Source organism: Salmo salar, chromosome ssa25, assembly GCF_905237065.1.
Source record: "Salmo salar chromosome ssa25, Ssal_v3.1, whole genome shotgun sequence".
In the NCBI taxonomy this organism is placed as follows: Eukaryota; Metazoa; Chordata; class Actinopteri; order Salmoniformes; family Salmonidae; genus Salmo; species Salmo salar.
In genome coordinates this window covers 27457316-27471164 of record NC_059466.1, presented here as the reverse complement: position 1 = coordinate 27471164, position 13849 = coordinate 27457316, and the positions used below count along the sequence as shown (strand labels likewise).

General features: G+C 43.4%; 1 protein-coding gene across 1 annotated transcript; it reads right to left on the bottom strand.

The window, feature by feature from the left end:
- Positions 1-95: 95 nt before the first annotated feature.
- Positions 96-13809, bottom strand: LOC106586467 (protein phosphatase 1 regulatory subunit 1C). The gene is made up of 6 exons (XM_014173815.2): positions 12959-13809; positions 11914-11980; positions 4939-4970; positions 4642-4708; positions 1564-1737; positions 96-1000 (listed from the first exon to the last, which is right to left on the bottom strand). The coding sequence occupies exons 1-6, from the start codon at positions 13061-13063 to the stop codon at positions 909-911; spliced, it is 537 nt and encodes a 178-aa protein (XP_014029290.1). The 5' UTR covers positions 13064-13809; the 3' UTR covers positions 96-908.
- Positions 13810-13849: the final 40 nt, after the last annotated feature.

Genomic DNA, 13849 nt, shown 5'->3' with positions numbered 1-13849 from the left:
ATTACCCACTTGGGGGAGCTGTTTTATTCCTTTCCCATTGTAATGTAGTTAAGTACACCCTCTCCATTTGACACAATAAATACACTGACTACATGTAGGCGTACATTTTTTTTATTTTGTGTTATGAAATCTTCCCACGATTAATTTGAAATAAAAATTAGCCTACTAAAATAATCCTACCTGAAATTGAGAGGAGAGGGTTTGGAATTATTTGCAGGTGATGTTTCTCTGCTACACTATATGTCCACAATGCGTTAGACATCTGAAATGTACAGGTTTGCCAACAGTTCATTCAATAATGAACTTTATTATTTGGTCACATGTGCAATGCATCAGCCTTTCATAGGATAGGACTCAGACACTCCAAACACCAGTGAGCAAAATAAATTTAATAAATTGTAGGACTCCTTTGTTTGTGCAGTACCTTAGAGTGGTAAACAAGTCTAACAACTCATACCTAGCCCAGTTTCTGTATAAAATACTACAAAAATATCAAGTCAATCTATGTGGAATATGTTTTTACATGATGAGACTGACAATGAGATGCATTATGTTATTTTCTGTTTAAAGAAAACAAAAACAAAAATCTGTATATTTCCAGATATAATTTCACTGCATAACAGTCAGTATTGCTGTTCAAATTTCTCATATATACTCTCTTATTACAATATCTAACAATAATGAACCATACATAACCAACTAAGAGTTTGAGATACAGTACAGACAAATGAATAACATTATCCTTGATCTCAAAAACGCATGGCTGAATAAAATGGATTCCCAGGTTAGAAATGATAACCTGATAGTTTAGCATCATCTCTTACCAAGAGTTCATTACCCATTCATGTGTTTGAACCATCAGAAACATGGCCAACAGTTTGTCTGCTCCTCACGCTTCACTTTGGATCCTACTTCTTCTTGGTATCTTCTTCCTCCTCCGCCTCCTTCTCTTCCTCCTCAGGGAAGGAGATCTTTGATTTGCTCTTGAGCAGCTTGACCCCTGGGAATTGGACAGACAGAGTGCTGTAGGGTCATATCAGAGAGATCAATAACTAAGAAACAGTCGCAGATTGTTCTAACAGCTCCTCACACAGACACACACTGTGTCCTGTTCTAATACGCTACAGAAGATGATGATGATGTGTGTGTGTGTGCAAGTATGATGCTGTTTGTGTTAGCACAGTGGTCAAATGTAATCTGTCCTGTGACCAGACCATCTGTTAAGGTGGCTGGAACACTCCTCCATGCTGCTAAGCAACAGCACAGAGAAGACGTCCATGTGTATGGAGATCTTTAAGCGCTTTAGTCTATATCCGTTAACTATGACCAACATCAAGCCATTGACAGTAGTGTGACCAACTAGATTTGACAGTGTGAACTGATTCGCCCTCACAACCTAAACCACAGTGGTGAGCTGTATCTGCAGCTTAACATGTTCTGTAAAGGAAACAACATGACCCTGAGCCAGGCCCACATTATTTGACTGTAGCCTTCCACATAAGCTACAGTCCAGTTCGACTAGACTTTCATATCAGGTACAGTGTGTTGCTGTGAGGGCCTTACCTGGAGTGAAGGGAGGCTGGTGCTGGTAGGGGGTGTCTTTGCGCCTCGGTGTGTCTGCCAGTCGTGGCAGGGCCCCTGATAGCTCTTCTGCTAGGGCCAGCGTGTCTGTGTGAGACTTGGCCAGTCTGGTAGGAGGCAGGCTGTCTCTGTCCTCACCATGGCCTCTACAGCAGTCTGTGGACACACAGTATGGAACCAAAATAAATGGTGCTATAATACTTCACTTTAAAGGTCCAATGCAGTTTCAATTCTAATCGTAAAAACAAACAAAAAAAGCTTCTTAGCAAAGAGCAATTTCTCAAGCAAGAATTTTGCTAAGACTGTCGGAGGGTTTGTGTGGGAAGGGGAAAACAGAAAATTAGCTGTTATTGGCAGACAGGTTTAGAACTCTTTCTTATTAGTCGATTTAACTAATTTACCACATGGTGATGTCACCATGGAACGCCTAAACTCCCTGCCACCAAAACCAGGTGAAATTTCAGGCGTTTTTTCAATCTCCAAAGCCGATATGAGTAAGACCTTTAAACAGGTTAACATTCACAAGGATTACCAGAACACTTACTCAGAGCATGCGCTGACCAGCTGGCAAGTGTCTTCCCTGACATTTTCAACCTCTCCCTGACCCAGTCTAATACCTACATGTTTCAAGCAGACCACCATAATCCCTGTGCCCAAGAAGCCAATGCTTTGAAAGGCTGGTCATGGTTCACATCAACACCATCATACCAGACACCCTGGACCAACTCCAATTTGCATACCCCCCTAACAGATCCACAGATGACAATTTATATTGCACTCCACACTGCCCTCTCCCACTTGGACAAGATGAACACCTATGACTAAAGCTCAGGGTTCAACATAATAGTGCCCTCCAAGCTCATCACTCAGGAACCTGGGACTGAACACCTCCCTCTACAACTGGATCCTGGACTTCCTGACGGGCCGCCCCAAGGTGGTGATGGTAGGCAACAACACATCCGCCACGCTGACCCTCAACACAGGGCCCCTCAGAGGTAGGTGCTTAGTCCCCTCCTGTACTCCCTGTTCACAACTGCACGACTCCAACACCATCATTAAGTTTGCTGATGACACATCGGTGGTAGGCCTAACCCCATACGATGATGAGACTGCCTATAGAGAGGAGGTCAGAGACCTGGCAGTGTGGTGCCAGGACAACAACCTCTTCCTCAATGTCAGCAAGACAAAGGAGCTGATCGTGGACTACAGGAAACAGAGGACCAAGCACGCCCCCATTCACATCAACGTTCCTCGGTGTCCATATAACTAAGGATCTATCATGGTCCAAACACACCAACACAGTCGTAAAGAGACCACGACAACGCCTCTTCCCCCTCAGGAGGCTGAAAAGATTTGGCTCCGGCCCTCAGATCCTCAAACATTTCTACAGCTGCACCATTGAGAGCATCTTGACTGGCTGCATCACTACTTGGTATGACAACTGCTTGGCATCCGACCGCAAGGCACTACAGAGGGTAGTGTGTATGGCCCAGTACATCACAGGGTCCGAGCTCTCTGCCATCCAGGACCTCTATACCAGGCGGTGTCAGAGGAAGGCCCTAAAAATTGTCAGACTCCAGCCACCCAAGTCATAAACTGTTCTCTCTGCTACCACACGGCAAGCAGTACAGATACACCAAGTCTGGAACAAACAGGATCCTGAACAGCGTCTACCACCAAGCCCTAAGACTGCTAAATAGTTAGTTAAATTGTTAACCAAATAGCTACCCAGACTATAATATATATATTTTTTAAAAGTGTTTAAATTTGATTCATTTAGCAGACAGTTATCCAGAGTGACTTACAGGAGTAATTAGGGTTTAGTGCCTTGCTTAAAGGCACATCGACAGATATTTCACCGTCGGCTCAGCGATCCGAACCAGTGACCATCCCAACGCTCTTAACTGCAAGGCTATCTGCCGCCCTGTCTGCATTGACCCTTTTTGCACTAACTCTTTTGACTCATCACATACGCTGCTGCTACTGTTTATCTATCCTGTTGCCTAGTCACTTTATTCCTAGTTATATGTACATATCTACCTCAATTACCTCATACCCCTGCACATCGACTCAGTACTGATACCCGTTGTATATAGCCAGGTTATCTTTACTCATTATACTTTATTATTAAATGTTATTACTTTTCTATTATCTTCTCTCTGCATTGTTGGGAAGGTCCCATAAGTAAGCATTTCACTGTTAGTTTCTACACCTGTTGTTTACAAAGCATCTGACTAATACAATTTCACTTGATGATTTGAACAGCGCTTACACTAAAATGGCATTATCATAATTTTCACAATTTCATAGTATTCTTCCAACCTTATAGTTTGGAAATATATAAAATACAGAAAAATCATGTTTTTGACTGGACTGGGCCTTTAATTTATTTGACCATCTGTTACAACAGAAAGTGGTCTTGTGCTGTGCTCTGAACTGGAGCATATTCAGCATTCAACTGAATTCAAGGCCATTGAGCCTAAAGGCTTTTGGCCATTGGACATTGTTTGGCCATGTTGTTGTTTAAGGGCGGTGGGCCATGTTGGATATATTCTAATCCACCCCCTAATTAACAAGCCAAATGTGTAATGAAAACTGCAATAATTACTACAATAATATAGTTACTATCTAATTGGACCAAGAATAGGCTGCTGTGTTCAAATTAGTTTCTCCTGTGCCCATAGTCCTTGTTGCACTATCCATTTGAGAGATGGGATGGTGTAGCTCTCTTTGTGCACTATCTGACTATCCATTTGTGAGACTTATAACAGGAGGATGATATAACTCTCAGTCAATCAATATCTAATGTAGATGTATAGTGGCCATGGCCTTTCCAGGAAATAGCTACCGCTATGAGTCAGCAAGCATGGTCAGTCACTCTGTCACACGCTTCAGTAGGCTCTGTTTAATATAATGCTGACCACAGACAATACACCCAGTGCTTCCTACTCTCCAGAATAAAATAAGAATATGAACCAATGGAACATGTGCTGTGATGACGGCAGAGCTTGTGAACGCAACAGTTTGTGTTGAAAAAATGGTGTGAGTGACGACATGTACCTTTCATGGTGGGCGGAGTGTAGACGCTGTGTTTTCTCTGAGCGGGAGATGTCCCTGCACTCTGGGTCTGGTGTAGAGAGATGGAGGGGGAAGAAAATAACAGCATGAGAACCAACAAGCAGAGATCCCATTTCACTGAAGCTATTTCAGGAGCCAGGCCATCTCAGGTAATCAATGACAACTGCATCAGATAGACATGCCATCTCATAGAACCATAGACTGCTGCTAGGGAGCATCCTGATAACGTTGTTCTTTGACTTTTATTTCTGCTTTTAAGATAAACAGAGTGTGAACTACCTCTCCTTGATGACTTGTTGTCTGCTTGTCATCTGTGTGAGAGAAAAGCAGACATGAGTTATAGTACATTTGCCAGTTTAACTAAAATTGTCAGCCTTAAAAAAGGAAAGGGGGATACCTAGTCAGCAGTACAACTGAATGTATTCAACTGAAATGTGTCTTCTGTATTTAACCCAACCCCTCTGAATCAGAGAGGTGCGGGGGGCTGCCTTGCTCAGGGGCAGAACGACAAATTTTTACCTCAGCTTGGGGATTCGATCCAGCAACCTTTCGGTTACTGAACCAGTGCTCTAACCACTAGGCTACCTGCCGCCCCAAAAAATTAGCTATTACTCAACCCTCGGTTAGAATCTGTGTGCTGAGATTCTGCTGGAACACTGTATTTCACCTGTGTGATGTGACTACAGTGGGAGAGCTGTAATGTTTATCACGATGAGCTCATGGCTGAGAGAGTTTATGGTTCAGTGTCCAGATCACTGCTAACCTCCGGCTGTAATGGCTGACTGGTGACTATTGCTCTAACTTCTCCAACATTGACGTTTCTCTGAATTGAAATTGATCTTAGAAATGACAACCAGGGGTGATTCATATGGTTCAGAGGATGAGTTCTATCACCATGAACATCACAGCTGGAGCAAAACACCAATAATTCAATAAGTTATTGAATGAATGGCACTGGACAACAGACTTAGCTTGAAAATCCAGACTGAATTCAGCTCCATCACGTTTGTAGTGCATAAATGGAAGACAGCACAAATATGTGAACCACATTAACATGACTATTTTGTTGAATGAATAGCATGGGGCAACACGAGCCCTGTATTATACAGATGCTGGATCTTACTTTGATCACTCTTTTGCTGCTAAGAAGTTTTCTGCACCTCAGGAAATGCAGATGAGCTTTGTGATTTACATAAGCTCACTGAAAACCCACACTAACACATGGTTATGTTAAGAGTATTGCATTTTTTGTGTATCCTACCTTTGACCAGCTAATAGCCTAACCACGATCAAGCAACATTCTCGACTAAACGTTCAAATCCTGTTGCTGCAGGATTGTTTTGCCGTGACAATATACAGTACCAGTCAAAAAAGTTTGGACACACCTACTCATCATTCCAGGGTTTTTCTTTATTTTTTATATTTTCAACATTGTAGAATAATAGTGAAGACATCACAACTATGAAATAACACATATGGAATCATGTAGTAATGAAAAAAAGTTTTAAACAAATCTAAATAAACATTACCGTTCAAAAGTTTGGGGTCACTTACAAATGTCTTTGTTTTTGAAAGAAAAGCAATTTTTTTTGTCCATTAAAATAACATTGATCAGAAATACAGCGTAGATATTGTTAATGTTGTAAATGACTATTGTAGCTGGAAACGGCAGATTTTAATGGAATATCTTCATAGGCGTAGAGGCCCATTATCAGCAAACATCACTCCTGTGTTCCAATGGCATGTTGTGTTAGCTAATCCAAGTTTATCATTTTAAAAGGCCAACTGATCATTAGAAAACCCTTTTGCAATTATGTTAGCACAGCTGAAAACGGTTGTGCTCATTAAGAAGCAATAAAACTGGCCTTCTTTAGACTAGTTGAGTACCTGGAACATCAGCATTTGTGGGTTCGATTACAGGCTCAAAATAGCTACAAACAAAGTCCTTTCATCTGAAACTTATCAGTATTCTTGTTCTGAGAAATGAAGGCTATTCCATGCGAGAAATTGCCAAGAAACTGAAGATCTCGTACAACGCTGTGTACTACTCCCTTCACAGAACAGTGCAAACTGGCTCTAACCAGAATAGAAAGAGTGGGAGGCCCTGGTGCACAACTGAGCAAGAGGACTCACAAGTCCTCAAATGGCAGCTTCATTAAATAGTAACCGCAAAACACCAGACTCAACGTCAACAGTGAAGAGGCGACTCTGGGATGCTGAGTTCCTCTGTCCAGTGTCTGTGTTATTTTGCCCATCTTAATCTTTTCTTTTTATTGGCCAGTCTGAGATATGGCTTTTTCTTTGCAACTCTGCCTAGTAGGCCAGCATCCAGAAGTCGCCTCTTCACTGTTGACGTTGAGACTGGTGTTTTGCGGGTACTATTTAATGAAGCTGCCAGACACTAATGTACTTGTCCTCTTGCTCAGTTGTGTACCGGGGCCTCCCACTCCTCTTTCTATTCTGGTTAGAGCCAGTTTGCGCTGTTCTGATTTATTTAGAATTAAAGGCACACGTAACCAGCATGGTTACCACAGCATTCTGTAGCGATACACCATCCCTTTTGGTTTGTGCTTAGTCGGACTATCATTTGTTTTTCAACAGAACAATAACCCAAAACACACCTCCAGGCTATGTAAGGGTTATTTTACCAAGAAGGGGAGTGATGTAATGCTGCATCAGATGCCCTGGCCTCCACAATCACCCAACCTCAACCCAATTGAGTTGGTTTGGGATGAGTTGGACCGCAGAGTGAAGGAAAAGCAGCCAACAAGTGCTCAGCATATGTGGGAAGTCCTTCAAGACTGTTGGAAAAGCATTCCAGGTGGAGCTGGTTGAGAGAATGCCAAGAGTGTGCAAAGCTGTCATCAAGGCAAAGGGTGGATACTTTGAAGAATCTAAAATAAAACATATTTTGATTTGTTTAACACTTTTCTGGTTACTACATGATTCCATGTGTGTTATTTCATAGTTTTGATGTCTTCACTATTATTCTACAATGTAGAAAATAGTAAAAAATAAAGAAAAACCCTTGAATGAGTAGGTGTGTCTAAACTTTTGACTTGGACTGTAGGTTAAATTAAGATCCTACATCTGTATGTTGTTCTCTGTGGCCAACACTGTACATGTACATACATCAAAACATGTGGAGCACATTAACATGACCAAGGGTGTTGTATGAATGGCACAGACAAGCATTGGACAGACAAGCATTGGATGTGTCTACAAACAGCTAAACATGCAGAGCACATGATATGTATTGGACAAAACTTCTACCTTGTACTGTAGGCCTATGTTGTATTCTAAGGCCAACACAATACATGAACTAAAGGCTGCAGCAAAACATGTGGAACACATTATCAGCCTTTTACTACCATATAACGCATCACCTCACAACAATAGCTGAATGAAGTCAGTGTGTTTCGGACCATCAAGCCTACGGGCATGGGAGGGTGATGACGTCACAGTCTCCGCTGTAGTGGGCAGGGGAAAAGAGCACTGACATTCCCTGGGGTCATTTAAGGCTGCTATGACACTTTACAAGGCATCTATAACACTATACATCCTCTGTGACACCCTTCAATCCAGCCACTGTTATAGGACACCAGTCATACTAGTGGGTCTGCGTCCAAGGAAAATGACCAGCTGTTTTTACACAAGAGGAGAGAGTTGAAGAGCTGATGGCAAATCAACAGTGAACCTTACATAAAGCTAAAATGGCCAGAGGGAGAGTCTTGTATTAGCTATTTCCAGGTCCATGGGTTTCACACAGTATCTCTGTTAGGGAGTGTTAAATTAAAGCCATGGGCACTGCAGCTCAAAATATCTTGATAGCACCTCTGGTTCTCAATGATAAAATTCTGATTCAGGACACCCAATAATCCAGAGACACAATACACAACACTAAGGTAAGGTTCAGTACTAACCTTCAGAAGTGCCTCTCTCCAAGAGACACAGTTTGGATGACATTCACAGGGAAATATCAGCAAGACAAAGAGCTGCTTGTAGCTGAAATAATGGCTGTGAATGAATAGGGTCCCACGCATACCACCTACAGTATGCAGACCACATACACAGACAGAGTTGAGCAAAACAAGTTTCACTCGACTACACTACACCATCCATTCTCATTCACAGCACACAGCCTGTAAGTCACAATGGGATCTCTCAGGATAATGTAATGGTAAAAGGCCAGATAGCATAAACACTATCAACTAAGCAAAGAGTTTGACAAGACAACTAGGCTGGAGGAAACTGTCCATACGCCCATGGAGACATAGAGAATAGAGGGATAGAGGAATGGAGAGATGGAAGGAGGGATGGAACCAGGTTCATGGTGGGAACAGAGCTGTCACATTGGCAGTGGTTACCTACGCCTGCCATAAAACACAGACCTGGCACTGAGGAGACAGAAATACATGGACCCAGCCAAGGATAAAGAAATCAATGGATAAAAAGAAAGGGTGGGTCTGTGATGAAAAACACACACATTCATACATTCTGACAATGTAATGCCTCTAAGCTGGCTCCTGGATGAAGGTCCTGCCACTGGCTTCTGTCAGATTTAATTGCCACCCAGTAGATTTGGGTTAGCTGGTTTGTTACAAACAGGGACGTCCCAAATAGCACCCTATTGCCTACATGGTGCACTACTTTTGACCAGATCCTTATGGGCCCTGGTCAATAGTAGTGCACTATAAAGGGAATAGGGTGCTATTTGGGATACACACAAGAACACCCCCTACTCTCTGCCAGAAACTCTCTGAGGAGAATATGGGCCAGCACAACCTCCATCAATTAACAGTACCAACCCTTTCCCTTCCTCTGCACCATGGGATAAATAAAACCTGTACATTGATACTGATGATTCAGTACAATGGAATAAATAAAATCTGTACGTTCATACTGATGATTCAGTACAATGAATAAATAAAATCTGTACGTTCATACTGATGATTCAGTACAATGAATAAATAAAATCTGTACGTTCATACTGATGATTCAGTACAATGTGTTAAATAAAATCTGTACGTTCATACTGATGATTCAGTACAATGGAATAAATAAAATCTGTACGTTCATACTGATGATTCAGTACAATGTGTTAAATAAAATCTGTACTTTCATACTGATGATTCAGTACAATGGGTAGAAATTCACCCTGTACATACTGATTATCTATCAAACCTCTCTTTCTAGACACACACGAGCGTGCAAGGCCTGCAAAAATCCACCCAGACACAAACACACACTGTTCAGGCCGCCCAGCACCTCACAGAACTCACACATGCTCACAGGCACACAAATACACACAAACGGATGATTTATCAAACCCTGTGTGCTGTAAGATATGTGGCCAGCCAGGCTGTGCCAGGTTAGGACATGAGGAACAGCGGTCAGATACAACAACACTATCTCATGTCATGACATAACGATAATGATAACCATTCACATCCTGTTCCCCTCAGTGACGTGATGTTGAGTATGACCGTGATGCCTGACTGGGAGCTCTGCTTGCATGCCTTTCTGTTCTGTACTGGGCAGCCTGAACAGTGTGTGTTTGTGTGTCTGGGTGGGTTTTTGCATGCCTTCTGTACTGGGCTGTACAGCAGGCTGCGATGTGGTGGGCAGCTGGGAGATGTGTGTGGAGATGTATGTTTGGCCATGATCACAGAGTCAAGTCACATGGGGTAGAGGTCAAGGTCACCAACAGCGTGTTGATGAGGGTAATAAACCAAGCTTTACCCTGGAGGCCAGAAATATCTGATCTCACTGCCTTCCAGATTCAACATAAGGAAATGGTTGGTAGATTGGTGTGTGTCATGTGGTTGAAGGTTGATTCTCTGCTATCTATCAGGTTTGAACTGTAAAACGTACCAGTGTTTGATTACAGACAGATACTGTACTCTCTTTTACAGACCACCCATCTCTTATTTGGTCCTGCTGGTCTCTTCTCACACTGTCTCAGAGTCATCCACAGCTATACCAGGGGAGCTTTCTTTGGTACAGGTCCTCCCAGTCTTACTCTTGATGACCTTTCAAAAGTAGTGGGGAGGAAGGCCAGAGTGTGGACAAGGCAGCTTTTGCTATGACTGTGCTGGAGGCTGCTAGGGTATGGGCTGTGACTGTGGCTAGGTGGCAGGCTGTGCTGGAGGCTGCTAGGGTATGGGCTGTGACTGTGGCTAGGTGGCAGGCTGTGCTGGAGGCTGCTAGGGTATGGGCTGTGACTGTGGCTAGGTGGCAGGCTGTGCTGGAGCCTGCTAGGGTATGGGCTGGGCAGTGGGCTGTGACTGTGGCTAGGTGGCAGGCTGTGCTGGAGGCTGCTAGGGTATGGGCTGTGACTGTGGCTAGGTGGCAGGCTGTGCTGGAGGCTGCTAGGGTATGGGCTGTGACTGTGGCTAGGTGGCAGGCTGTACTGGAGGCTGCTAGGGTATGGGCTGTGACTGTGGCTAGGAGGCAGGCTGTGCAGGAGGCTGAGCTGTAAGCTGTGGCTGTGTTGTGACTATAGCTGTGCAGTGTTGCAGTCTCCATATGCTGACGCCACAGGGAATGTATTTGTGCTGATATCACATTGTGACCCTCCATGTTCTGGATCTCTCACTCAAGGTTAGATTCCACTCTCACTGTTTCATGATGACACAACAAAGATAAAACACTCGCCTTGCCGCCTCCTTTTTAACACACTTCTCGTTACTCCCATTCACCAGGGCTGATATCACCCTCTATCCATCCTCCCCCCCTCAGACATCTTATAATTTAACACTCCATTTTGTGTTGCCCACAAGAGTAGTCTTCGAGCCCTCATTCAACCAATGTTTACATAACTCCTTTATATCCCACAGCTCTTCATTAAATGGCATCAGACAGATCTGAAAGAAAACACTTAGATGATTTACATAAATGAGAGCGAGCCAAATGGCGTTTGTATTTCTCATTATCAATAACGAGCAAGTTGGGAACAAACAAAAAGTCTCCAAATTCAAACGACCCTCAGTAGGAGCATTACAAATCAAAAACCAAACAATTGTCATGTGAAGACACACATAATTTCCATGACAGTTTAGAGTCATGCGGAGTGTAGCTTGGCAACATTCAGACCACACATTCCATTTCAATACAGGAAACTACTGAAATTCAATTTTCACTGCTTTTCATTGAGGGCAATTCGAATTGGAATGTCTATTTCCTGAATTGAATGAGATGAGATGAAATTGAATTGACCCCAACCCTGTTTCTCACACAGGAGAAGTATCTTACCTGCTGCAGTTAGGTCTGGTGGAAGATAGATGGCATGGGTGGCTGGTGTAGGTCTCCTCTTACGGATCTGTTTGGGAGAGACAGGACAGGGCAGAGAGACAGGACAGGGCAGAGAGACAGGACAGAGAGACAGGACAGAGAGACAGGACAGAGAGACAGGACAGAGAGACAGGACAGAGAGACAGGACAGAGAGACAGGACAGGGAAAAGTGGTGTTAAAGTGTGGCGCTGAGGATAGCTGGAGACAGACAACAACCAGCTGTGTGTGCATGTTTTACGAAGTGATAGACTAGAGTTCAGTGTCAATAAAATCACTAGTCTAGGAAAGGGAGAGGGGTGGGTGGGTTCGGAGGTGGTGGGGGGAGTAGGAGAGGTTGGCCAAAGCTTCGGAAGAAGCTATTTTTCTATAACCACTATAGGGAAAAATAAGGATACAATGGAAATAGTTTAGTCTGGCACTATACTTTTTCCCCAAGCAATATTCACTCAAGGCACTAAGACATTGCAATAAAGTCTAGAAAACTAAGATTGTGACAAATAATTCCAGAAAGTGGAGGGGAAAACAAGCCTTCACTCATCTTTCAAGGAGTTGACCATTGTCCATGACATAAAACAGGTTTCCCACACAGGCATAACATGATCAAAGTAAAGCTTCTTCTGCCAGTCAGTGTCAAGAGGAGCTAGTCCTTTTAACTCTGAGATTCCCGGGTTGCAAAAATGCAACAGGTCCTAAACTCATGTCTAACACTACATAGTTAATCTCCTTAGACTCAGATGTATTTCTAAGTAGCATTTGTTGTGTATCCTGTCTTCTCTACGATGTGATTATGTAGAAGAAAAAAGAAATTGAGAAAGACATTCTGAACAAGAGCAGGAGGAATTATGTAAGTGTTGCAATTTTTGGGGGGCAAAAATGCTTGGGTCTCACAGGGATAAGCCCCACACTCTTTCAACGAGCCCACCATCACAGTATCATTCCATTACCATGTCATAATGGTAATCACATTTATTTACATATCATGTAGAAGTGAATGTTTTTACTTACGTGCTCTGATGCCTGAGGGTCCAGCTGACTCTGAAAGACAGGTACAGAAAACTGGATCTTCTTAGGACTGTTGGGCTCCATGTTGGGCTCCATGTTGGGCTCCATGTTTTGAGAGGATAGAGAAAGAAAGATGGAGGAAAGAGGGAAAGTAAGAGAAAGAGCGGAAGAGGGGACTGTGTTAGGAGCAGCTGCACATACTGTAGCAGCAGCAGCAGCCTCTTCTCTTCTGTTCCTCCCCCCTTCCTTATGAGCCCTGTGATAGCTTTAGTGGACAGCCCAGCCCAGCCTGCCTCTCCCCTGCCCCCGTCAGAGAAAACGAGAGAAAGAGAGAGATGCACTCCACCTCACACACTCCTCTAACGTCCAGTCCACTATAGCAGCCACAGACAGTCTCCCTTGACCCCCAGCCCTCGACTCAGACAGACCAACAGCATTCTATTTAGCCTCTGCTGGGTCAAGTGTTCTATCTCTTTGATGAAAGCCACAGGCCAGTCTGAGTCTCCGATATCTCTCTCCCCCTCCCTCCATCTCTCTGAGTATCATGACATCACGGCCCAGAAGTGCAATATAATCCCCCGAAGGGACCAGGCAGGCACAATGTTAAATATTGATAACCCAAGTTCAGGAAACCACTGCCCCCTCTCTCTATCTTCCTCCATACTTCTTTCTCTCATAGACCTCGTGTTCACTTACTTCCCTCTCTCCTTTCCTGAGTGGTATGTGAACCTTGAGACAGTGGAGTGGACTGAATAATGCCTAATATGCTCAATCCCGCAGGCATGTCGTTGTTTATAAATTAGTAATCACTTAGATTTTCTCACTCATATAACACACTACCATTCAAATGTTCAGGGTCACTTACAAATGCCCTTGTTTTTGAAAGAAAAGCAC